Below are 25,232 nucleotides of genomic sequence, written 5' to 3'. Positions count from 1 at the left end.
CGGCAGGAAGTGGAGGGGCGGCACCAGACATTAAGAGGAAGTGCCTGCACCTGGTTCTTGCCGCCCTCAGGAGAGACTGGAGTGTCACTGTAACCTACCGGCTACTGCCGCCCGCCTGCGTGGCAGTGTTGCCAACCGTCCGTCAAAGTACGGGCAGTCCGTACATATGATGCAAAATTTCCCCTGTCCGTACCTATCCGTACTTAGGCACATGCGTCCCTCTAAAAATGTCAACACTGCCGCGATCTTGTTTGCGCATTGCAGCCACGGGCAGCTGGATCTCCGGGCGGCAGCTCCGTAAGAAGCCTCAGGCTTCTATTTCCTCCTACCCCCCCCCCCCCCCCCCGCCCTCCAATCAGTAACGCTGATTTTTATGCTGGTGCCTCTCTTCAGCCAATGAGAGTCAGGCAGCCAGCAAGCCCGCCCCCTCCAACCCCATCCAGGAAGCAGCTGTAGGGCAAAGAGGAAAAAAGCAGCATGCACTGTTAGCTTTCAGCCCCCGATGCCCCCCTGTCTTCTCAGCGTCTATCCCCAGATAACACAGATAACAGCAATCAGACACAGAGCAGTGAGCCAGGTATGAACTTTGAAAATGTGTGTGACATCTGTTCTGGGCTGCCTGGGGATATATAAACTTTGCATCTTCCACAAACAGTGATAGTATGCAGTCCTGTATTACCTTAGTGTGTGTGACATAATGCAGAAGCCTGAGAGCCAGGCAGGGCTGCATGTCACACACACACTGACTGTCCTCAAAGGAGCTCACACTCTAATCCTACCATAGTCATACGCTATTTTCCTGTCATATTATTATTATGTATTTGTATGGCCCTAACATTGTCTGCAGCCCTTTACAGAGTACATAGTCATGCCACTGACTGTCCTCAGAGAAGCTCACAATCTAATCCTGCCATAGTCCTAGTGTAATGTCCTACCATATTATTATTATGTATTTATAGCACAGACATTTCCTGCAGCACTTTACAGAGTACATAGTCATGTCACTGACTGTCAGAGGAGCTAACAATCTAATCCTTCCATAGTCATAGTCTAATGTTCTACCATATTATTATTATTATGTATTTATATAGCACTGACATCTTCTGCAGCACTTTACAGAGTACATAGTCATGTCCCTGACTGACCTCAGAGGAGCTCACAATCTAATCCTACCATAGCTATAGTCTAATATCCTACCATATTATTATTATGTCTTTATATAGCACTGGCATCATGTTTATTTTATGGGGAAACAAGTCTTCCAAGTTCAGGAGGGATATTTTACATGAGCCTTATGCAGTAATCACCTGCTTCAGCTATGTTTCTTTCCTCCCAAAATTCAGAAGAAGTTGCCTAAAAGCCAGCTACTGACTCCACCCCCTGTCCGTCCAAAACTTGGGGTGTCCAGATTTTTTGCCCATTTTGTCCAGGGAAAATGAGAAATTGGGTTGGCAACCCTGCTGCGTGGCCGCCTCAAGTGCTGCAGCGAAGTCTCCCCTGCCTGGCAGTTACAGACTAACCAGCAAGCTCATGATGACCCAGAACCCATTGGGGTGTGTAAGGGACTACAATGGTCCTAAAAGCCCCCTTACTAAGATGTTAAGAAAAACAAGTTTGCTTTCCTAAAACAGAAAGAATTTGCGATAATTCAGGTTGGAGTGAGCTTGAGATGTCTCCAAGGCACCACTGCTGAATATATGCAAATTAACCATTGTACCCTTAGAAGCTAAACACACCTCCAGAACCGCTGGAATGCAATGATGTGTCAGCTTGTTAATATGTACAGAGCCATAATAATCCAACATGCATACAGACTGTTTTGTGATTGTTTGATCCTCATCAGTGCATGGCATGGATTAATTTGGCTCTATGGAGTAGGGCTTGTAAATCCGAGAGGCACATACTAACCAGCAAGCTCATGGTGACCCAGAACTCATTGGGGTGTGTAAGGGACTACAATGGTCCTAAAAGCCCCCTTACTAAGATGTTAAGAAAAACAAAAGTTTGCTTTCCTAAAACAGAAAGAATTTGCGATAATTCAGGTTGGAGTGAGCTCGAGATGTCTCCCAGGCATCACTGCTGAATATATGCAAATTAACCATTGTACCCCTATGGTGGCCATACACGGTACAATAAAAATGTTTGATTTTCCCGTTTATTCGATCTAAATGATCGAATTGAATGAAAGTTGAAAATATTTTTTTTTTTCGATCAAGAAATTCGAACGATTATCCCGTTTTTCCGGGAAAAATGATCGGACATGCTGGAAAAATCTTTATATTCGATCTAACAGAATATTCGAACTAAATTATCTAATTGGAAAATTGTACCATGTATGGCCACCATTAGAAGCTAAACACACCTCCAGAACCGCTGGAATGCAATGATGTGTCAGCTTGTTAATAAGTACAGAGCCATAATAATCCAACATGCATACAGACTGTTTCGGATTGTTTGATCCTCATCAGTGCATGGCATGGATTAATTTGGCTCTATGGAGTAGGGCTTGTAAATCCGCCTGGCAGTGGCAGCACACCGCATCGGTGAGTGACCCTGGCCTCCTGTGTGCACAGTGACGCCGCGGCGGCGGCGCCAGCCCTGCCACTTGCGTGACGGCCCACGCCCACCCACCATGCGGACTTCCGAGGTGAGCTCTGCCGCCTACTAGTACTAGGCCTCTGACTGTGAGGCTGTCCTGGCTGCTCCGCTGCGCTGCCTGCCTCCGCCTGCAGAATCCGGGCGGGAACGGAAGTAACTGGAGTCACGCTGCCTTCGCCCGCTGCCCGCCAATGCCATGATAGTCACGGTCACTGAGTGCTGCCGCCCGTGACCGTGACAATAATGAGCCCGCCGCCTTTAATTTTGCTTTAAGGAGGGGGGTGCCTGGGGCCCGGGGGGGGGCGCCTTCACGATCTTTGCCTCAGGCAGCAGAAAGTCCAGGATCAGCCCTGGATATATGCTATCTCAGTTCCATACAAAGAGCAAATACAATCTTTTATGGAACTGTGATGGCATCTGCTGAGCAATAAACGGGATAATCTCGTGGACAGTTAAGCTCTTAAAAAGATTTTTTTCCTATACATTCGCCACTGCAGCATACTCTCTGTATGAATAGACTAATAAATTAATCTCTGGGGATCTTATTTCCCTGGAGTGGTTTATTTATCTGTCTCTTTCCAACAAGTCCAGAGCAAATATATTGTATATCGCTGCTGGATTGCCAAGTTATGAGTTCATTCTACATAATGGAAAATGTACAAGTAGTAAACGGTACAATCTTCTAATATTTCTTAGCTGTTTAGCTGCTAAAGTTTTTTGTTTGTTTGTTTGTTTTTGATTAGCTGTTAAAGTTGGATAGAATTGGAGATACCAGTAGGCATATCCTGCCAAAGGGATCTCTGAGAAAAATCAAAAGTGTTGAGGGCGACACTGGCCAGTAACAATGTTAGTAGCATAGATCGACACTACAAGTAGTAGTAGTAGTACTAGTAGTAGTAGTAGTAATAGTAGTAGTAGTAGTAGTAGTAGTAGTAGTAGTAGTAGTAGTAGCAGCAGCAGCAGCAGCAGCAGCAGTAGTAGTGCAGAGGATCAGCAGGACAGTTAGGAAATTTGCATTGTTTAAAAGGCAATAGAAAATGCAATCATCAATATCCCTCTCACTTCAGGCTTCCTTTAAATTGTACCCAAGATGAAAAATAAGAGTAAAATCAGATACCTAAGTAGAGCGTAGACTATGAATAGGCCAAAGGCTTCCCGTGTCCTCCTTGCCACACCATTGCTGCTCAAGGGACCCAGGAACATATACAACAAGTTAATCAGATTTGATTCGTGGATGTGCTCCTCCTATTGTAGGAACGGGGGAGGGAGCGTGACTGTACTGCGCCTGCGCACCTTGCCTGCGCAGGCACAGCCATACTGCACCTGCATGAGTATGGCGAGGAACTGCAGCCACAGTACTCCAGCTGATGTTGCTTGGGAGCCAGATGCCCCTGCCCTCCAGGTGCCCTAGGCACCAGCCTCTGCTGCCTCTGCACAAATCCGGTCATGTAGGTGTCCAATCCAGGAACACAAACCTAGCACTAGCAAACGCTGGGATTTAGCAAAGCCTTGCTAGTGAGAGCAGCCTGTGTTGCTTATGTCATATGTGTGTATAGTATACAGCTTTTCTACCAGTTATGCAAGATCTTAAAAGGGTTTGCTTAAACAGGACACTGTAAAGCAAAACAAAAAGGTAATCTGATCAACCAATACTGTGGAATCCCATGCTTTTATTACTCCGTAGCAAACCACAGTAAAATGATTGCAGTAGAAGCAATTGCTATTTACCAGCAAACCATTAAGGTAGCCATCTGTCCAGCTTTTAAGATCTATCGTGCCATTTTTACATTAAAGTCGGAGCTTGCTGACAAAGGAAAATGAGACGCAGGGATAGCTGGAAGACATTTGATGATCTGTACGACTGCCAAACTTGTTGCCCTTGATTGTCAGCTGTGCACTGTTCTTCCTCCGTTTTTATTCTGAGCACCACTGCAAAATTGACAGTGAATGTCACCAAGATCAGAGCATAATCAAAATATGATTGTACGTATTTCCAGCAGTCTCATTTAGAGCTGAGCCAGTACAGTTGGCGTGGGAGCAGACAAACCACCAAATTCATGTTTGCCCTCTGAGCTGCAGATGAATTGACTGGAAGGCATATCACAGGAAGAAAATATTTTATTGCTGTATTTTTTTCTTTTTATTGATTCTCAGCTTAGCCATCCCCAAACTGGTACAGAAATGAATTAATGTGTTGCTAGAAAGAAAGTTGTCAGTATTAACGCTGAAGTCTGAGCAGCCAGCTAGATACACAGTTCAAAAACAGTAAGTAAGTAAAATGTCTTACCAGAGCATGTGTAATTCTGTCTAGTTAATGATGGAGTCAGATGGCTGAAGACAACCCAGCTCCACAGCACAAACGACAAACCGACCAGACTTCCCTGCGTGGCACAACCACAAAATGCAGAGAGGCTAAGCACTGTTGAACACACTGTTGCACAAAGCAGCACACTTATGAGGCACGTGAAATTTGGGTGCCCGAAGGCACTGGGTAAGATTGGGTGCCGCCATAGGGCCTCGAAGGCGCCTGATAAAATAGCAGATGCCTGGGCAACGCTGTACAGACTGCGACCACTAATAGTTACATAGAGCCTAATAGTAGAATATCTGCACTGTTACCGATATTCTACTAGCACCTATCTCTGGTGCCCATTTTTCAGGGTGCTGGTTTTGCATGTACGAAACTGATGGACCATCATCAGGGTCTACTATCTTGTAATACAAGTGCCTAGTAATTGTTAGTGTTGCCACTGTGATGTTCCTTACTGGCCAGAGTCTGATAGATGCTGTGCAGGTTATAATTACAGGAAACATGTTCAGATATTCATACCCTTGCATAATACATCAATACTAGTGTTATTTCAGTAACTACTCTTAGTTACATAAAAAAAAAAACGGAAAGCATCCCCTGCGTGTAAAAACAATTACTTATGTTGCAGGAAGCAGTAAAGGCTTGCTGATCTCTGGCTAATTGGCAAATGTAATCATTGCTGGCCAAGTGGCACTGTTTGCCTGTGTCTTGATTCTGCTCCCTCCTCCCGCCCTGTGCTGAATAGAGTAATTGAGTCACTTCAGCAGAAAAGGAGGGGGGCACTATCACACAGGCTGAGGGCTCATTCACGCACAGGCAAAACGCACGGGTGATTTTACCATGATTATTGCTGTAAAATTACTGTACAAACCCGCGTTTGATGAGCGATCGCGACTAGCTCCCGAATCGCCAAAAAATGCTGCATGTAACGCATTTGCGATTGCCGCTAAACACGAAATGCCCGCAATAGGCTGCAATCGCGGCAGTGAGATTACTGCCTTATAGATACTATTGCACTAGTGCTTTAAAAAGAGCTAGCACTTTGGTGATTAGCGGTAAACAGCCGCTACTCGACCTAGTGTGAATGGGCCCTGAGAGATTCTTGCGGCAATGATTACATTTAGGGATTAGCCAGAGATAAGCAAGCTTCTACTGCGCAAACAATGCACGGCAATATTACCCTTACTTCTGCCAGCATGTACCGCAAGTTAAGCTAGTGGCTGGATGGTGTAATGGTTAAGGGCTCTGCCTCTGACGCAGGAGACCTGGGTTCAAATCTTGGCTCTGCCTGTTCAGTAAGCCAGCCTATTCAGTAGGAGACCTTAGGCAAGTCTCCCTAACACTGCTACTGTCTATAGAGCGCGCCCTAGTGGCTGCTGCTCTGGCGCTTTGAGTCCGCCAGGAGAAAAGCGCGATATAAATGTTATTTGTCTTGTCTTGTCTTGTCTTGTCTATTAGTGCTACCTGCATACTCGATTAGCTTAACCATTGGTACGATAACAAGCATTACCAACAGTAACTCTCATTAGTAACGAGCATTACCATAGCAGTGGTCATGCTACTCGAGTACCACGGGTCTCGCTAATAGCCTAACTCACAGTACTTGCTGGTGGGAGTATAAGTAATATTGCCGTGTGCTGTCTGTGCACAGCAAAATTACTGCAGTTATGTGCATCAGGCCCGAAGAGAGGATGTAGAGAAGCAGGAGGCTGTACAGCTTAAAGTCTCTGTGGTGAAATACAGCAGCAATCTGCCAAGTAAATTCAGCCTGGAGCTGATTGCTAAAAAGGCAGAGAGCAAGAGATGTTTGTACAAACGGTCACTTTGTCACTAGAAAGGACCTTCAAAGGTTCTTTCTGATCAATTCAAGAAGAAAGATGAAGTGACTTCGAGATAAATACAAAACTACTAAAATAAGGAAGTTTCTATTTTTCAATTTTTATTAATCAGTTGCTCTCGTAATTACCAATATTCATGGCAATAGAGAAGCAGGCATTGTGCAACTTGGGCTAAATGGAATAAGTGTATTAGCGATGCAATGCAAGCGTTACTTATGTACCACGAGCTGCTCTAATTGTACATAGGTAACCACTCTATTGCCATAAGTATTGGTAAAAGTTCTGTGGCCAGATAGCAATTTTACCGATAGTCAGTCAACCCTCTGATACCTCTCATATGTATTGCAACTAATGAGTTTTCATTTTAAAGGAATACTATCAATACCCAAGTGTTCTAAAAAGACAATGTACAAATAATGTCTAAGTAGCTGTGCAAACATTTTCCTACTTTTCATGTTAAATATCAGAGGCAAAAAAGTAAACATACCAGTGCGTTAGGGGACATCTCCTATTACCCTCTGTCACAATTTCTCCGCTCCTCGCCGCATTAAAAATGGTTAAAGATTGATGTACAGTATGTCCACACATAGAAAATACATTCATACACAAGCAGGCTGTATACACCCTTCCTTTTGAATCTAAAGAGATCATTTGTGTGTTTCTTTCCCCCTGCAGCTATCTTCCACTGAAGTGTCAGGCTGTTTCTTCCTGCAGAGTGCAGACAGCTGTGCCTGTATGTAATTCCTCAGTATGTGAAAGCCCAGCCAGCTCAGAGGAGGATTTATCCAGCTTGTAAAAGATAAGAGAGAAGGGAGAAGCTGCCCTAATCTAAATAATACACAGGCAGTGTGCAGAGAGGGGGGAGATGCATCACAGAACCACAACACTGAGGAACTTGGCAGCCTTCCAGACACAGGCCTGACAAGTCTGACAAGAGAGATATAAGTTGATTTATTACAGAGATGGTGATAGTAGATAGTGCTGCAGTAAGCCAGAACACATTAGAATAGCTTTTGGAACTTGTAGGATGATAAAAAAACAGGATGCAATTTTTGTTACGGAGTCTCTTTAAGCTTTATGCTGTCATCTTCAAAATGTCAAATATGCACACAGAATTTATTATTATTTATATATACCACCAATACCTTCCTCAGCGATGTACAGAGTATATTGTCTTGTCATTTAATTGTCCCTCAGAGGGGCTCACAATCTAATCTCTAGCATAGTCATATGTCTATGTATGCATCGTGTAGTGTATGTATCGTAGTCTACAGCCACTACACCACTGTGCTGCCCAGAATGGTCCTATGTGAACTGAAATTTACACACTATTGTACTGTATCGACTCAAGTAACCAACTTCTGCTTATCTATCTGTGAATCCTTCTTTTTCAGGTCACCTGTGATGGCTGGTGGACTCTTTGCTGTTAACCGGAAGTGGTTTTGGGAACTGGGAGGCTATGATCCTGGCTTAGAAATCTGGGGAGGAGAGCAATATGAGATATCATTCAAGGTAAAGACTTAAACCATTGTATATCAGAAATATAAAATTAAATTAAATGTATCACATGACAGCCATTTAGCTTGTTGTGACATCTATGGGGCAGATTTATAAAGGCATGGATAATGCACCAATATAGATTTATTGCTGCATTAACTCTGTTCCTTCTCTTACCACTCTTTATAAAATAGCAGTAATACAGCCACTGGAAGCTTTACTGTGGTGTTCTTCCATTTGCTACTTTATCATTTTTTCCTTATTGGTATATTTATTTAGCAGTTGGGGAGCATTCAGAGGAATTCTACATGCGATTTTCCACATTTTTTCACATGTCCAATGTGTTTTGACAATGTTTGTGTCTTTTTTTTTTGTTAGTGGTTTGATTTTTCCTCTGCAATTTTGCGATGTTTGCATGCTTTTAAATGCAAATTTTTAGACTGCAATTGTTTTCATGCATACCAATGAAGTTCATTTACTTGAGAAGAATGTGTGTAATTAAATAAAAATCAGGTTCAATTTTTCACACAAAATTGCTATATTTCTTCTTTCCCATTGATATGTGTTAATCGTGATTCGCACATCACATAGGGAAAAAGCAGCACTGCTGAGCAATTTAAAAATGCAGAAAAACTGCATAATGGACAAAATATCTGAAACTTTAGGACGGATGCAATGCCATCAAGATATATTCCATGTGCAAAGAATGTGAAACCGCAATTCTGTATGAAGCACAAAAATTTAGATAAGTGTGAACAGGGCCTAATACATGTTATCGCTGGCTGAGGTGCCATGCTTAAAGATAACCCTAGGTGGGGTTCAAAGAATGAAATTTGCGCTCAGAGGCTGGGTCTGCTTATATTGCCCAGCCTCTGTTGCTATTTCAATCCCCCCTAAGTTCCCCCTGCTATGTCACTCTCCGCCGCTCCCCCGCCTCCTGCATAGCGCCGGTTCCCGCCCACGTCCCTTCCCTCCAATCAGCGGTGAGGGAAGGGATGCAGGCGGGGATCGGAGCTATGGAGGAGGCGGGGGAGCGGCGGAGAGTGACAGGACAAAGGTGAACACAGCCCGCTGCGTGTCGACAGCGCGGCTGTGATTTATGGGGGCGAGCGGAGCGCAGGGGCAACTTAGGGGGATTGAAATAAAAACAGAGGCTAGGCAATATAAGCAGACCCAGCCTCTGAGCGCAGATTTCATTCTTAGAACCCCACCTTGGGTTCTCTTTAAAGGGGCACTACAGCAAAAAACTGTGAAATTTAAAATATGTGCAAACATATACAAATAATAAGTACACTTTTTCCAGAGTAAAATGAGCCATAAATTACTTTTCTCCTATGTTATCACTGACAAGATAAAAAAGTAGTGTGGTTCCACCCCAACAGTATAATTCCACAATTCAAAATATCCAGACAAATGGGGTTTTCTCAATGAACCAAAGTTCTCTGTTATTCTTCAATATAAATCTTCAGAAAGCAGGTGATAAGCGTAGATATGACATCCGACCATTATTTCACAGAAAAATGCCTGACACGTGTTTCGCGGCCATAAGCCGCTTCCTCAGAGGCACATCACAAACAAAACATCCAAGTCTAGGACTTAAAAGCACCAACATGATCTGAAGAGGGTGAAGAGAAACACCTACAGCGCCGATCCCAGTGTAGGTGGGCTGCAAGAGACTGCAAGAGGTCTCTTGCAGCCCATCCACACTGGGATCGGCGCTGTAGGTGTTTCTCTTCACCCTCTTCAGATCATGTTGGTGCTTTTAAGTCCTAGACTTGGATGTTTTGTTTGTGATGTGCCTCTGAGGAAGCGGCTTATGGCCGCGAAACACGTGTCAGGCATTTTTCTGTGAAATGATGGTCTGATGTCATATCTACGCTTATCACCTGCTTTCTGAAGATTTATATTGAAGAATAAAAGAGAACTTTGGTTCATTGAGAAAACCCCATTTGTCTGGATATTTTCTCCTATGTTGCTGTCACTTACAGTAGGTAGTAGAAATCTGACAGAAGTGACAGGTTTTGGACTAGTCCATCTCTTTATAGGGGATTCTCAGGGATATATTTATTTTCAAAAGCACTTAGTGAGTTGATCTGTCCAACGGCCAAAAAAAAACTGTGTAGGGAGCAGGGAAGCTGGACGGTATAATTGTTTAAATCCTTTTTCAGGAATATCTTTATAAAGAGTAAAAGCCTTGGTTAGAATCCCCTCATTTTAGTCTGGAAAAATGTACTTCTTATTTGTATATGTTTGCACATATTTTAAATTTTACAGCTTTTCGCTGTAGTGCCCCTTTAAGCAACAAAATCCTGAAGGCAGAGGGTTAACTACAGGGGAATGCCCCTGCCACTATAGTTGGGCCCAGAGGTGTGTTTGAAGTAGGAAGCATTGGAGAGATCATACGAGATGGAACGCAATGTGAAGCGCATGCATTAAATGTGGTGAAAAAGGGTAAGTTAACTGCCCCCCTGCCGCAACCTGCATGTCTAACTTGGAATTCATAATCCAAATGGCAGATCTCTCTGGAGTTTATTCCTTATTCTATATTCTAAATACATGTTTGCTTATTCCATACGTATATTGTCACTACAACTGGCCTGCATGATTTTCAACTGAAGCAATGGTGATAAGTAAAATGCCACTACCGAACAAACCAGAGTTATATGACACTGGGGGCCAAGGCAAGATAATTGTCCACAGTGTCCAGGTGCAAAAGTGAGTGTGGCCCATTGAGAATATCCAGTCCCCCCCATTATGTCCTCCAGAAATAATAAGTGCCCCATTATGTCCCCCAGAGCAAAAATGCCCATTCTTATGTTCCTCAAGACACAAACACACCCATTTAGTTCCCCAAAATACATTTGGCCTCTTTGTGTCACTCAAAACTTAAGTGCCCACATAATATCACCTGGCAAGTATAGGCTCCTCTTACTCTTATGCATAGTGATGAACATAAATTTGACATAATCGTAATTTTGCAATTACAATGCGAAATCGTAATGCAAAATTTGAGGGGAAAAGCGTAATTCATTGTGTTTGTAAATAAAATCAGGAACCACAATTTTGGTTAATTTTCATGTAATTTTGTGTCGACTTTAGTGGTTAATAGAAAAGCAACCCCCCCCCCCCCCCCAAAAAAAAATCAGAAACAAAACTTGTAGTTTTTGAGAAATTGCATTTTTAAAATTAATTTACTCAAAAATGAATCTCTTTGAAAAAAAAATGTTTTAGACTCGCTCCCACTATTCCCCTTCGCATATGTAGTAATTCCGGTGAGGATAGTATGTACGGAGGCTTCGCTATTAACTGCTAAAGTCGGCAGGAAATTACACAAAAATTATGCAAAATTGCAAGTGAACTATACAAAATCTTCTTAATGTCCTAACTGTAATTACATATGGCCATAATTGCGAAAATGTACACAAAATTTCAGGTACTCATAATTAGCTAATTACAATCATCACTACTAATGCAGGGTAATGCAGCCAAGGTAGCGGAGCTGTTAGCTACTGTTCCTGTTTCAGTATTCACAAGTACCTCTGGCTGTCATGATTCCTGCTGTACACAACAACCCTGTATACACATGTGTGATGTCAAACGTCACAAAGACCAGGTAATGGGCACTGAGTCTGGCCATGACAGATGAAGAGGGCTGTGCACATGGAAACAGCACGTCATTACAATATAGCTCCTCTTCCCTAACTGGATTTCTCTGTATTATAGTAGAAGAGAGAACAGCCAGTGGGCAGGCAGATAAGCAGTTAGTCCGATAAGGACAGAAGGGAGCTTTGGATCCCAGAGAAGAGGGCAATAAGGGCATTGCAATTCGCTCAAACATTACCAAGATGGCCTCTAAAAATCTTTAGTGGAAAAGTCAGAAAGTTTGCACAAGAAGAGCACTCATTTGTTCTCTTCTCCTGGACACTTTTACAAACAAGCCACCAATATTGTATAGGGAGAGAGATAAATTAGAGGCTCTGAAGAATTGGGGCAGTTCACACATTCCTCTTTGTCTTATAAAATGGACTTCTAAAAATGTATGTTTTGAAAAAAGTTCAAGAGTTTATGCACAGTACAAACATGTGCAAGTCGATCACTATTCCTTTTCTTACAGCTTTGCTACCAATTATAGGATGTTTGGTGTATTATTTGTTTATGCGAGCATATGCTAATATACGCCATTGTAAAGGTAGTCATAAAGCATGTAACTCATAATACTCAACGATGCATATGTTCGTACAGTCTGTAACAGCGTGCCACTAACAAATAAGCAATACTTTGCATAATCAGATATTGGAAGGCATAACTGTGCCATTCGCTGGCGCTTGTATACTGCGTGTGAAATAGTTTAGAAGGAGACATTTAAGCGTTATTGAGTAAAACTCCCCCGACTTTCATAAAAAAAAGAAACGGGAACGGAAGGAAAGTGCTATTTCCATTTATTTTCTGCATTCTGGAAATGTTCTGAATTCAGCCACTTCACTTTCAGACAGTTCAGGTGTATAAATCATTACTTATATCCTTGGCTTTTCTACTAGACTCCCTTAAATTGCCCCGTTTCCGACTGCATTGTAATATGTCATTGAAGAGCATATAATTGGAATCTGGTCAGCTCTGCCTTGCACTGAAACCATGGGAACAGCATGAAAAGTCAGGTGCTAAATTGCCTGGGCAGGATTTGTTTTACTGACAGTTGGTGTGAAGACAAATGTGTCACTCTGAGCTCTCACAATACTACTGGATTCATCTAATTAATGTACTCTGACCCCGGGATTATTGTCTGTCTTCATCTGTGTTAACAGTAGATATCTTGCACTTCCAGAAGATGACTGGTATGGAGAGACATTTCTGCTGACACAGATTCATATATTTTTTAAAATCGGACAAATATAACAAACTATCTATATAAATAATGCACCTGTGGTGGCAAGCATTTCATTGAATGAATGTAACGTAGGGATACTGGTCATCATCAGTAAGTAAGCAGGTTATGCACATGGAATTGAGTGCTAAAGAGGAACTATAACGACATATAGTTATGCATATTATGCAGGAAATTATTCAGGATACCCACTTATATTTTAAATAGCCTGGTTTCAGCAGCAGAAACACTTCCTCTAGCTATATATTGAACTCAGCTATATATTGAACTCACTTCCACAATCAGTGCGAGAGGCTCCTTCTCTGGACAGCTTTAACCTCCTTAGCGGTATGCCCAACACAGTGTCAGGTATGCCGCTGCAGAGGTTTTCCTGCCGATCGGGACCCGCCGGAATTAATTTATTTGTTTGATTGTATCCATAAATAATAGCTAGCACTAGGCTATTTAGTATTGTCTGACAGCACCCCCCGATTGGCTGCAAGCCCCCCATTTGCCGCTAGATACATTACCAGGCCGGGATCCAGCAATCTAGCAGCCTCTCACTTAGCTCCGGGTCCTCACTATGGGGAGGATCAGGCCTACGAATGACGTCAGTGACGTCAAGACGTCATGACGTCATGTACGATACTCCCCATAGTGAAAACTGGAGCCGATCGGGGAGGCTGCACCTATCGCGGGATCCAGGCAGGGTAATGTATCCAGCAGGCAATCGGGGGGGGGGGGGGGGATCGGGGGGTTCCGGAGGTGCCGGCAGACAATACTAGCTAGCCTAGTGCTAGCTAGTATGTAATGGATACAATTAAACAAATAAAGCAAAATAAATTAAAAATAATAAATAAATAACAAATAAAGCAAAATAATAAAACAAATAAATTAGCGTGTGGGGGGGGGGGGGGGGGGGGACTGATAGTGCAAAACCTTCTGAGCGGCGTAACGCTCAGGAGGTTAAAGAGAGTCTGAAGCTTTAAAATGTATCTCTTTTTATTCCAGGATCCTCTTCAGCCTTAAGATGAAAGATGATTTCTGCCTTTCCTCACCCCTCTCAATGAAAGAAGGCTGAGGGGGCGGGACAAGGCTGAGATTGACTGGAGCAGGGGCAGAGCTACTGCACAAAGCTCTGCCTCCTCCAGGAAGTAACAGAGATTTTTGCCATGGGGATTTCGGGGGCATAAAGAACTCGTTCTGCGGCGGTAAGTGGCGAATCATCTTATATCTCAAGGCTGAAGAGGATCCTGCAATAAAAATAGGTACATTTTAAGGCTTCAGGCTTTCTTTAAGGAAAGGCTAAAAACCCACCTCTTTTCCCGAGCCTTTGAGACTGCATAATGCAGGGTCAAGGCGTTATGAGTCCCCAGGGAGAAAATTATTATTATATTGGAATGTAACCCCGCCCTCCCACTGAGGCTTAGCCTAGGCTGTTTATTATGCAGAATTCACCTCCCAGAGCATTCTGGGAGACCAGAGATTTTTTTCTACTGGCTTAAGAGCTCTGCCTTTGATACAGGAGACCAGGGTTTGATTCCTGGCTAGGGTCAGTACCTATTCAGTAAGAAGACCTTGGGCAAGACTTCTTAACACTGCAAGGTGAGTGCTTTGAGTTTAACAGGAGAAAAGCGCTATACAAATGTTAGGATTATTATTATGAAAAAAGGAAATGTATTCATTGTTATTTTTACTACAGTAAGTCACTTAGTATTTTTATTTGGGAAGTTTAAACTTGGAATTTCCCAAAGGTGGCAAATAAGAAAGTAATATTAGAAAATTAAGAATCTAGAGATATTGTTTAGTGGTTCTTTTCTTATCTGAAGTCAGAACAGTTAGCTGAATGGAATATGGAATATATCTTATTGAATCATTCCAATAATGCCACTGGCTTTGTTCCCCTGCATTCAAGATAAATGGTGGGGAGAGGCACACCTTTCCATAGTATTTGGGTGCATAACCACGGATGTCAAGCCACATCCAATAGACAGTCCAATAGTAGAAACGATTTTGGTTAGCACTTCAGCTTCTCAGTGAGCAAAATGTTTTTATTCTCTAATTACATGTCAACACTTAAGTTAACAATTGTTTCGGGGTCATCAAGGGTCCCCTTCTTCAGAACAGTGCTGCACTGTTCTGAAGAAGGGGACCCTTGATGGCCCGAAACAATTGTTAACTTAAGTGTTGACATGTAATTGGAGAATAAAAACTTTTTGCTCACTGAGAAGCTGGAGTGCTAACCAAAATCTTTTCTACTATTGTTCCCCTGCATGTCACGTTGGAATAAAAATTGGGTGAATTTACTTAACATGTACCTCTAGGCATAATCTATCATCACGTTAGAAGAGTATTGTCATTGTCCCTCCAACACCCCTAACACAGTAACAAAAGGTGTTACTAGGCTAGCTTCATTATGTCTACACAGCATGGAGCCCCCAACTGTCACCCCAGTGATCAGAGAGGGATTAACATGTAATGGGGTCCTAGGCAAGGTGGTAGATTTAGACTACCTTGTGGTCCTTTTGGTTAGCCAAAGTGGACTAAGGTCAAAGAAGGTGGCAGGTGGGCCCCTTGCATAGGCAAACGCGGGGGGGGGGGGGGATTACAGCTGCCCAGAACCCCCCCTCAGACCAGGACCGGTGCAGTGTCTGGGGATAGGCACAAGTTGAGACACCATTATATCTGCAGACATCATGCAGCTCACAGCACCATGCTCCTGCCTGCACTATGTGCCACCTAACACCCTTTCTTTCCCTGCCACAGTTGACTTTGGATGGAGCAGTAGCGTGTGTACAGAGCATGGAGCAGCTCTGGGGAACTTAACAGAGTCAGGTATGAGCACAGCCCTGTGCCCTGCTGTGTGAATGCTTCACTTTCCCCTTCATTAGAAATGTTGGCTGTCATCATTATTATCTCTATCCAAACTGCTCTTGATCGATCCCGTTGTCGATCGGGAGCTGATCGGACATTTTAGGAAATAATTGTCAGGACCTGTTGGTCGGAAATTGCATTGTGTGTATCCAGCATGATGTTCCACCATATTATTAAACTGTGTTGTGTGTGGCTGAAGGAGACCTTTCAGGAATCCCCCCCCCCCTTGAAAATCCTGGGTTTGCCCCTGCCTTGACACCCACTGAGCCCCAAGCACCTGCCTAGGTTGCCTTGGGATGATCCTACTCTGCCACTGCCAGTGATCAATTTTCAATCCCTATGGGTGACAGTAATTGAATGCATGCACCTAGTTTTAGTGTTAAAAAAATAAAAAAAATCTGCTGAAACTGTCCATTATCCACTAGAAGGTTATCATTTGCCACCTCTACCATTATATACCTATCTTAATATTTCATAACTGTACTAAGCGCACGTGAGAGTTTACAATCAGGACTATATGGTGTATAGCTAGCTTAAAAGTGATGAGATGATGGCAACCTTTAACCCACATTACTACAAGCAGAGAATTAAAGTAAAGGGATGCTTTAAAATTAGAATGGTGTGCAGTGAAAGCATCATCTCGTTCTCTCATTAGCTGTATAATCACCCTATCTTCAATTTCCGCATGAAACGTTAGGCTGCTTTCATCACTTTGATCAAACTGACCATAAAGCTCGGCTGACCTCAATATGAAAATCTCAGTAGATGCAATCTATATCCAAGTAAGATAAACTCGGCATTTGCAAATCTTCATTTATTCAGTGAGAAAGCCGTATTTTCGCACTATGATTTTTTTCTTCTCGTCCTGATGTAATGGCGTGTGTAGTCTTATGCCCTTATTTTTCCAGTGACACTTTGAAGGGAAAACATATCATGATGTTGTTCCGATTAGCACATAAATAATTTGGAATGTGTAATTTGAGCACAGCGCCGGTTATCAGCCGGCTGTTTCGGCTGAGGTCAGACCCCTCTCTGTTTAGCTTATCGTCTCCGTTTATGGCGAGCCGATCCAGAGAAGGAATACCTAAAATTATAAAGTGAAAGACTGCAAGTTAAATGTTTTGCACTGCAGAACTCAAGAATAGTTAGGAAGGAATCATAAAAGGAAACGATTTCAATAAGCGGAGAGAAATGAAATATCTGCAAGGACACATGTGGAGCTGACTCGGGCCTAGTCATTCGGATAAACGCTATTTCATTACAGCTAGCAAAAGCTTCACAAAATAAATGATTGTAGATCATAACACAGATTTAAAGTGCATCTGTACCAAAAACTTTTCTCTTTTACTTGGATAGCGTAAGGAAGGGAAAGAGGTGTTTTTTTTTTACTGATCATAGTTATAGCCCCCTCAGTTCTTGTCTAATAACAGGTACCACTCATAGCCGGCCTTTGACCTGAGCGACCGGAGCGGTCGCTCAGGGCGCTGGCTTCCAAGGGGGCGCCTATAGCTGGTTACCTATACTGAGGGCACTTACACCTGATTTCCTATATTGGGGGCACCTATGGCTGGCTACCTTTACTGAGAGCACCAACACCTGGCTACCTATACTGGAGGCACCTACCCCTGGCTACCTATGGGGGTGGATGGAGACCTTCAACTGACTTCCTATACTGGTGGCACCTATGCTTGGCAACCTATATTGAGAGCACCTACACATGAGATCCTATACTGGGGGTACCTATACCTAGCTACCTATCTATACTGAGTCTGAGGGCGTTTTTTTTGGGGTGTGCACTGTGGCTATAATGCGTGGTGCAAATTGTCGGTGCTGTCCTATCATTCTAAATTGGGGGGGGGGGGAGGTTGCTAACTGTCCCACTGATTGTTTCTATTAATATTCCTAAAAGGTTCATGCCTTCATTTTTAAGTATATTCAGGATAATGCACTCTTTCCATCCATTTGTGGTTATGAATTGGTTGAGAACCACTGTCCTAGGAGATATCTCAGGAGAAAAAGTGAATTGCATATGGGCCTGTGTGTGTGCGTGTGTGTGCGTGCGTGCTTGTGTGTGTGCGAGAAGAGGATGAAGGGGGGGCACAAAAATCAGGTTTCGCTCAGGGCGCTGTGAAACTAAAGGCCGGCCCTGGTACCACTGAGGCAGGAATCGTTTTACAGTATGGGTGAGGTTTATAACGTTGATCAGGTTTTTATTGTTGTGTGTTTCTCAGGCTCTTAACTCCATTTTCCATTAGTCCTGGGGGTTTGAAAGGGTATGGAGAGAATTTCAGATGATTCGTAAATAACATTACTAATCCTTACTAAAACTGTACCCGAGGAAAATCTCAGGTCTGAAAACACATACTTGCCTAAGAAGAGAGAAGCTCTTGGATCGTATAGAGGTTTCCCACACCTCCCATGCTTTGGTCCACCGTTGGCCAAGCAGGGCAATTTGTAGGCTAAATTACACCCAGGGCGAGGGTGCAAAAATGATGTTGTTCATACGAGGCTTCCCTGCGCTTACTCTGCCAAGAGGGGGGAGCATAGAGGGGGGCCCCAGGAAGAGGAAGAAAGAAGTCGGGCTCACCTCCCCGTAGCTGAGTCCCACTGAGGCTGCGGCTCCCCCTCCATCACTGTGCCCCCTCTCCCTCACAGCACTCATGGCGGTCGTCTGCCTGGCCTTTCTCTAGAAACAGGGCTGTTGCCAAGCACGGAGCTTCCAAAAATTAATGACAAGAGCTTATTGGAAATAAGATCAGCACGGCGCTCCTCTTCAGGCACGAGTGTGAGTGCGGCCGCATCTGAGCAGTAAGCTCTTGCATGAGCATCTCCATGCTACTGCCCCATCAATTCACCCCCCCCCCCCCCCATCACAGATCGGAGATCTGAAGCCTTGTTCCAGGTTCGATGCACAAGGTTGCCACACAGAAAGCATGATGTGAATGGAGGCCAAATGACCGGTAACATATCATAGTCACCATGAAACAAAGCTCTCTAAACTCCTCTGACCTTGGGTTCTGCCTATCCAAGCATCAGTCTCTGTTGCCAAAACGATTTACTGTAACTTCCTTCTTTCTGCGCACTTTACCAAATCCCTTTGTGTTATGGTCCATCCATTGCACCCACACACTCTCCTATCTGTCCTACTGTTCTATTTTACACTGCTCTTCCTTCATCTCATTTCTCCTCCATGCATCCTCATACTATCCTCCGCCATTATACTTTCCTTTGCTTTGTATTAATCCTCCACTTCCTCCCTCCTGGCCATCCTTTTCCCTCTTCCTGAGATGAGACACAAGATGTGACAGAAGTGATTCATTGAACTGGCATTCACTTTCTTCTACTCCAGCCTCAACACATAAAGCAGAAAACTATGGAAATATTTTATGCTACAGCTCTTACCACAACTAGCACAGTATTATCTTGCTTCCCCCAATAGAAAGAAATAACAGTACTATAATGTTTATCACCAGCACAAAATACAATTTGTGTGTCACATTTAAAGACTGCCTGTCATCCGCACACAACTCTTCATTTTACAGATATCTGTGCAGTAAATAAAAATGTTTGTTACTTTCATTGTGTGTTTAATCTCTGCAACGTTTCAAAGAATGAGTGAACTTACGATGCGAAATGCACGTTTGGAGATATTCAGAGTAAACAAGCAAATCTGTAATTTACATCTGTTAAGAGTTTGGAAGTTTTTACTTTACTTTGTAATTCTTTTCCTAAAGTGCTTACAAGAGTATGAGGTAGCCAGCCATAAGTCTGCTGATAGTCTGCCTACAAGTGTGTACAGAAAGTCATAGCCATATGTCTGTGATGGAAAGTCTACCCAGCAACAAGTGATGCTCTGCGCAATTATTATTTGATTGGCCAATCATAATCACAGTGCTGCTTCCCAATTTACAGACTATCAGGAGAACTCACTCTTTTGTTTGATCAAAAAGTAATCAGAACTCATTTTGTGTAAAGCAGGGTTGTCCAATTCCAGTCGTTGAGAGCTATAGCCATGCCAGTGTTTAGGATATGCTGAGAAATAGAGAAATGTGTTTTACTTGATGAACCACATGTTTCCTGATGCAGTCCTATCAGTTCATTTGAGTTTTGCCAAAAATGTTTGAGGGCCTTGCCCCTTGAGCCCTGGTGTAAGGAGAAAGCAACCACATTAGTAATTTGCTGATTGAATTGGTAAACCTTCCTCTGCAGTCTGGCCACCTATGGATTGTAGAGAGAGAATGAGAAATCTCATGACTCTGGTTTCTTAAAAGAACACTAAGCAGGGGTGCTGCGTATGCTGTTAAGCATATTCACATCTATATGTGGGCGACCAGGTATGTCCACTTTCAATTCTATTGAAGCCACGATTTCTAAAGAAAGTAGGAAAATGATGTATGCAGGTTCTTACAGCGCATACGTAGGCACAGAACTATGATGCACAGCAGAGGGGAGGAAGAAATTGGCCACCAGAGGCGCCAAGCGTCATTGTGACTATTTCCCCATTACCGAGTTCTGCTAAAAAACTGTAGAAGAAACTCTGTAGGAGAATGCACTAAGCCCCAGTACTTCTGTAGAAATACTATGGACAACAAAGATAATGTGCTAGGAATTTGGACTTACGAAGTATGCAGAAGTAGTGACACAACAGCTTTGCCATGATGCACTCATACCCGCGTTATAATCAGGACACTTTTAAGATTTAAAGACTGTTCCTAATGATTTTCTCTCTTTTTTCTTAATTATTGGTTTACAAAAAGGGGAAGGATGTCATAAGATACACACACTGGCATAACAATAGCCCACACTACCCCTCCCCCTCACCACCATCATCACAGGGGACTCGGGGGCTAAGGGGCCCATCAAGGGCAGCTCCTTGTTTGTGTTCGCTCCCCCCTCCAGAAGCAGCTGCAGCTCCTTGTGTCAGCCCTGAATCTCCCGAACTCCTCTTCCCCCACTACAAACCTAAGATCATGCAGAGCTAGCCGCAGCGAAGAATAATACTTAACCTAATTCCCGCGGTACAGGTCCTCTTCACTCCTCTGTGTAGACATGCCATGCAGCCTGTTAGCTTGTGGCTTCTGTCACATGACATGCAGTGTCAGGGGAGCCTCAAGCTAATAGGCTACATGTTGTGGCTACTCCGAATAGTGAAGAGGACCTGTACCGCTGGAATGAGGTAAAGTATTACATTCCGCTGCAGCTGTGGTGCTCTGCACGATTTTGGGGGAGGGGGTTGAAGAGGAGTTTGGGATACTTGTGGTGGGGGGAGGGGAGAGGGGGAGCGGCCTGTTGAATTCGGTTTGGGGGCCCAGGCCATGTAAGTTACGCCCCTAGATACACCACAAGGTTTATTGGAATTCTGTCAGCTAGTCAGGGGCGTAACTACAGGGGAGTAGGGGGCCCAGAGCTGTATGGGGCCTACACTACAACTCCACTCTCTCTGATATAGGGGTCCATCCTTCAGATCAGGTGTTTTGTGACTGCACTGTTTATGGGTGTGAAGATTATGATGGCCACACTTGTTTTATGCACCTTGTAGGATGGGTGCCCAGGCTGTGAGGGTCACCAGGGGTAGGCAAGGGAAAGAGTGTGTACAATGGAGGCCCCATTAAAGTGTTGCTGCACAGGCCACATGATTTGTAGTTACACCTCCAGTTAGTGTTTCTTAAACATACTACAGTTCACTATGTGCACATTTTGCCGTATCTTGATACAGTTTTGTTTAAGACCAGCACAGCAATAGGAATCAATTCTGGGATGGTGTTTCAAATAGCATTAAAGAGGAGCTGTCAGCTATACTATCTAAAAAAAAAACCACATGTATAAGTAGATAGATACTTGCTCGACATACATAACATATGTATTGCACTGTCCATGTTTTGATTTCAGTGAGTTTTATATAGTAAATAAAGAGAAAACTGTTTCAGGCATTTGCCATTTTGGAATCCCTGTGTCTGAAGTCAATCCTGATGTCATTTCCTCCCTTATTCTGGGAGGAGGGAGGCCAATGCAAACACAGACAGTCATCAGACACTCCCGCCCAGCGCTGCAAGAAAGAAAGAAAGTGCATTGTCATTGTGTGATTCTGTAGCTTGAGAAGCATAAGAAATATTGTCCAATCAGAGAGGAACAGAGGTGTGGGAGGGGAAAACAGGAGGGAAAGAGGCTTCAGCCAATCAGGCAGCATTAGTTAAGTCTGATGTGATAGTAAAGAAGCAACCCAGCATGCCCTGCAACTGCCTTTGTGCATCAATGTACAAAATAAGAGCCAGGTAAACTGAGGAATGATCTTTTATCAACAACAAAATTTGTGATTTTTAACTTTTGGATTGCCTGGTTAGCATCCTTATTACTTGTTTACCAGATAAAAATAAAGAATTGATTTTTGATTTTATGCCCGACAGTTACACATTAAAGGCAAAGAATTAAACAGTTATGTAGTGTCTTCCAAATTCCTCCATATGCTGGATTCCTTTGTTTTCTGATCATCTCAGTAATTAACATAATCTCATAGGATTAAAAGTTAGGGGCGGGTTCACCATTTTGCTCACAGCTTTGTTTATGATGCTATTTGTTTGTCTTTACTTTTAAAACGGAGACATTTTTCACTTGAAGTGTTCCTAAGAGGCATATGCCATCATTTCCCTTTCTTGCCTTTGCCTATCGCTATTCATGCATTTTTATTTGTCTTTTCAAGATGTAAAATAAGCATTTAAATAGTTCTAAGGACAATTAAAGAAGCAATAAATATAAAATAAAGGGTTTCTTTTATTTTCACGGGATGCATTTTAATGTTAACAACAGATGCTCTAGTAAAGACTTCTTAAATGTAGACATATTTCTACTTCTACAAAGCTGACAGACAAATCAATCCGCAGCTCCGCTACAAATAAGAACATGCAACTTTATTCAGTTCAGGGGACAATTAACATGTGTTCGGATATTGATCTAATGGCCAAAGAACTCAGCAGAAAGATGCAGGCTTTGTGCAGTTTTAGAGAGTACGTTATCTGGCAAGCCACACAATGCAGCAGCAGCAAGGAAGACTGCAATGCCTTTTTGTGGGGTAGCCTCTAGCCCTTGTACATTAGTATGGCAAAGTATGAAAAGCCTACAGGAAATGACTGGATTCTGATTGCTCGCTAAGTATCCAATGTAAAATTCTGTCAGGTAATACTATTTTATTTGATGTGCAACTCCATTCTGAAAAAGGGTTTTTATATAAGTGTGTTGAGATAAGAGTCTGTTATATGTAATAGCATCTGCAATCAGTTTCTGCTTGGACTGCTGCTAGGGAAACCTATCTGCTTCTGAGTAGTCAAGGTAACTGCTACTTTTGTTGTTTGCTTCTGCTGTGGTTGAACTGCGGGGAAGGTAATGAATGATCATTGGATGGTCAGCACTGCTTGGCTTAAGCCAAGCCAGAAGAATTAATGGAATGCTATTCCTGTTGTGTCTTATATGTGAAGGCATCAGTTCTCTGCACATAACAGCTGAACGGTAGTGCTGGGTGCTGAGTGGCAACAAAGAGATTGGGGAATGTCAAACCATCCCCTGCTCTTCCATGTAATGGAGAAAGGTAAACCTTTCTCTGGAACAAAACATTTCAGACAAGACTGCAGACTGAATACAGGGATGACTAGCTTAAAGTGTACCTCTAGGGAAAAAGTGACCCATTTAGATCATTAATATGGCTCCAGCAGTGTTGAGGAGGGCGTGGGGAGAAGATAAGAGATGGGGTATATATCAAATATATTCTACTAATGGTGGCATAATTCGGGGTCTGGCTATTGGCATCCAAATTACATTGTTTTCTGTTAAATCCCCCCCCCCCACACACACACACACACACTCCAATATAACCATAATAACATCACGGTCAATGTTGCGCCCTAAACAGGAGCTGCACGGCTCAGAGTAAGCGCCAAGAAGACCTGTCTCGCCATTTAGATACTTACCAAAGTAGAACAAAAAACAAAAAAAACAAAAAATTGCTTTCCTAAAACAGAAAGAATTTGCGATAATTCAGGTTGGAGTGAGCTTGAGATGTCTCCCAGAGCACCACTGCTGAATATATGCAAATTAACCATTGTACCCTTAGAAGCCAAAGTAGAGGATTGAAAAAAACACATATATCCAGGAACATCGCTTCGCCTCTAGTTAGGACATTAAATAAGTTATTAAGGAAAGGGAGGTGCTAAAGGGGGTGTGGCCAGAAAACAGCAAAAATCTATTAACCCTTCGCACTCTCGCATGCAAATGTTCAAGCAAATGCATTCACAGATTCACTCATCCAGGCACCACTGTTATCCCTACAGCTAAGTTAAAAGCCAGGGTCTTAGTTCACAGAAGAATGCATTCTTATGCTTAGTCACATATACTGCGCAGAAGTACCCAGGTAAACATAGGTGTCCTAACTCTGGCCCTGTAACATGCATAGTGCAGACATGCAAACATTCATTGCATCAAACCTATCTAGGGATTAGGAGCACACATCCTGACGTCCTCTCCTGGGACAGATAGTGCATCTTACCAATCACACAAGGGAGCTAACGTAATGTATCCATGTGCACCATGCACATACACCAGCATAAGCTGTGTGAGGATTGTGGATGTGGATTATCCAGAGGCTTCCCCCATCCCCTTCACCTCCATGGATCCAGCACTGGGACCGGTCAACAAGAGCATACTCATGTCATTGAACAGTACGGCTCTGTGCTAATGTGCAGGCACAAGGTGTCCTGTGCTTGCGTAGTGCAACCATGCTCGCTCATGGGCAGAAACAGGTCCACAATCTTCCAGATGGTCCCAGCGCTGGATTAGTGGTCTCAAGGAGGACTGTAGTAAGCCTCTATCAAGATAACTATGTGACTTTCTCTGTTTTTAAAGTCACAGGTTTGCTTTAAGGCTTATTTCACACAAGAGACTGAACTGTTCACTTGTAGAGCAGTTCAGACTGCTTGTGCCTTGTGGAAGCAGTTATGTAATGGAGAAGGGGAGAGTGAGCAAGAGAGAGCTGGGATGAAATATTACAATAGTGGCTAGAGAACATTTTCCATCTTATCTGATTATTAACTAGTCTGCAGACATCAGGGACACCTGTTTAGGAGCTGGATAGCCAACCCAAGACAATCACAAATGTTTTTCATGGACAATGAAGTCTAAAGTCTAATTTGTAGTAGTTCAGGAAATTAGTCCTGTCATTCATGTACCAGTGAGAGAAATGAAGGCCTTTTCACAAATCAATATGTTG

General features: G+C 43.1%; 1 protein-coding gene across 1 annotated transcript in view; it reads left to right on the top strand.

Moving 5' to 3' along the window:
* Positions 1-25,232, top strand: part of GALNTL6 (polypeptide N-acetylgalactosaminyltransferase like 6) — a 1,483,691-nt gene that overhangs the window by 1,270,796 nt on the left and 187,663 nt on the right. The window contains exon 7 of the mRNA XM_068269254.1: positions 8,142-8,259. Within this exon, the coding sequence (XP_068125355.1) occupies positions 8,142-8,259 (118 nt within the window). The remainder of the gene's footprint in view (positions 1-8,141; positions 8,260-25,232) is intronic.

Source organism: Hyperolius riggenbachi, chromosome 1 (assembly GCF_040937935.1).
Source record: "Hyperolius riggenbachi isolate aHypRig1 chromosome 1, aHypRig1.pri, whole genome shotgun sequence".
Lineage (NCBI taxonomy): Eukaryota > Metazoa > Chordata > Amphibia > Anura > Hyperoliidae > Hyperolius > Hyperolius riggenbachi.
Note: the sequence above shows the minus strand (reverse complement) of the source record. Positions and strands in the feature narration are given on the sequence as shown.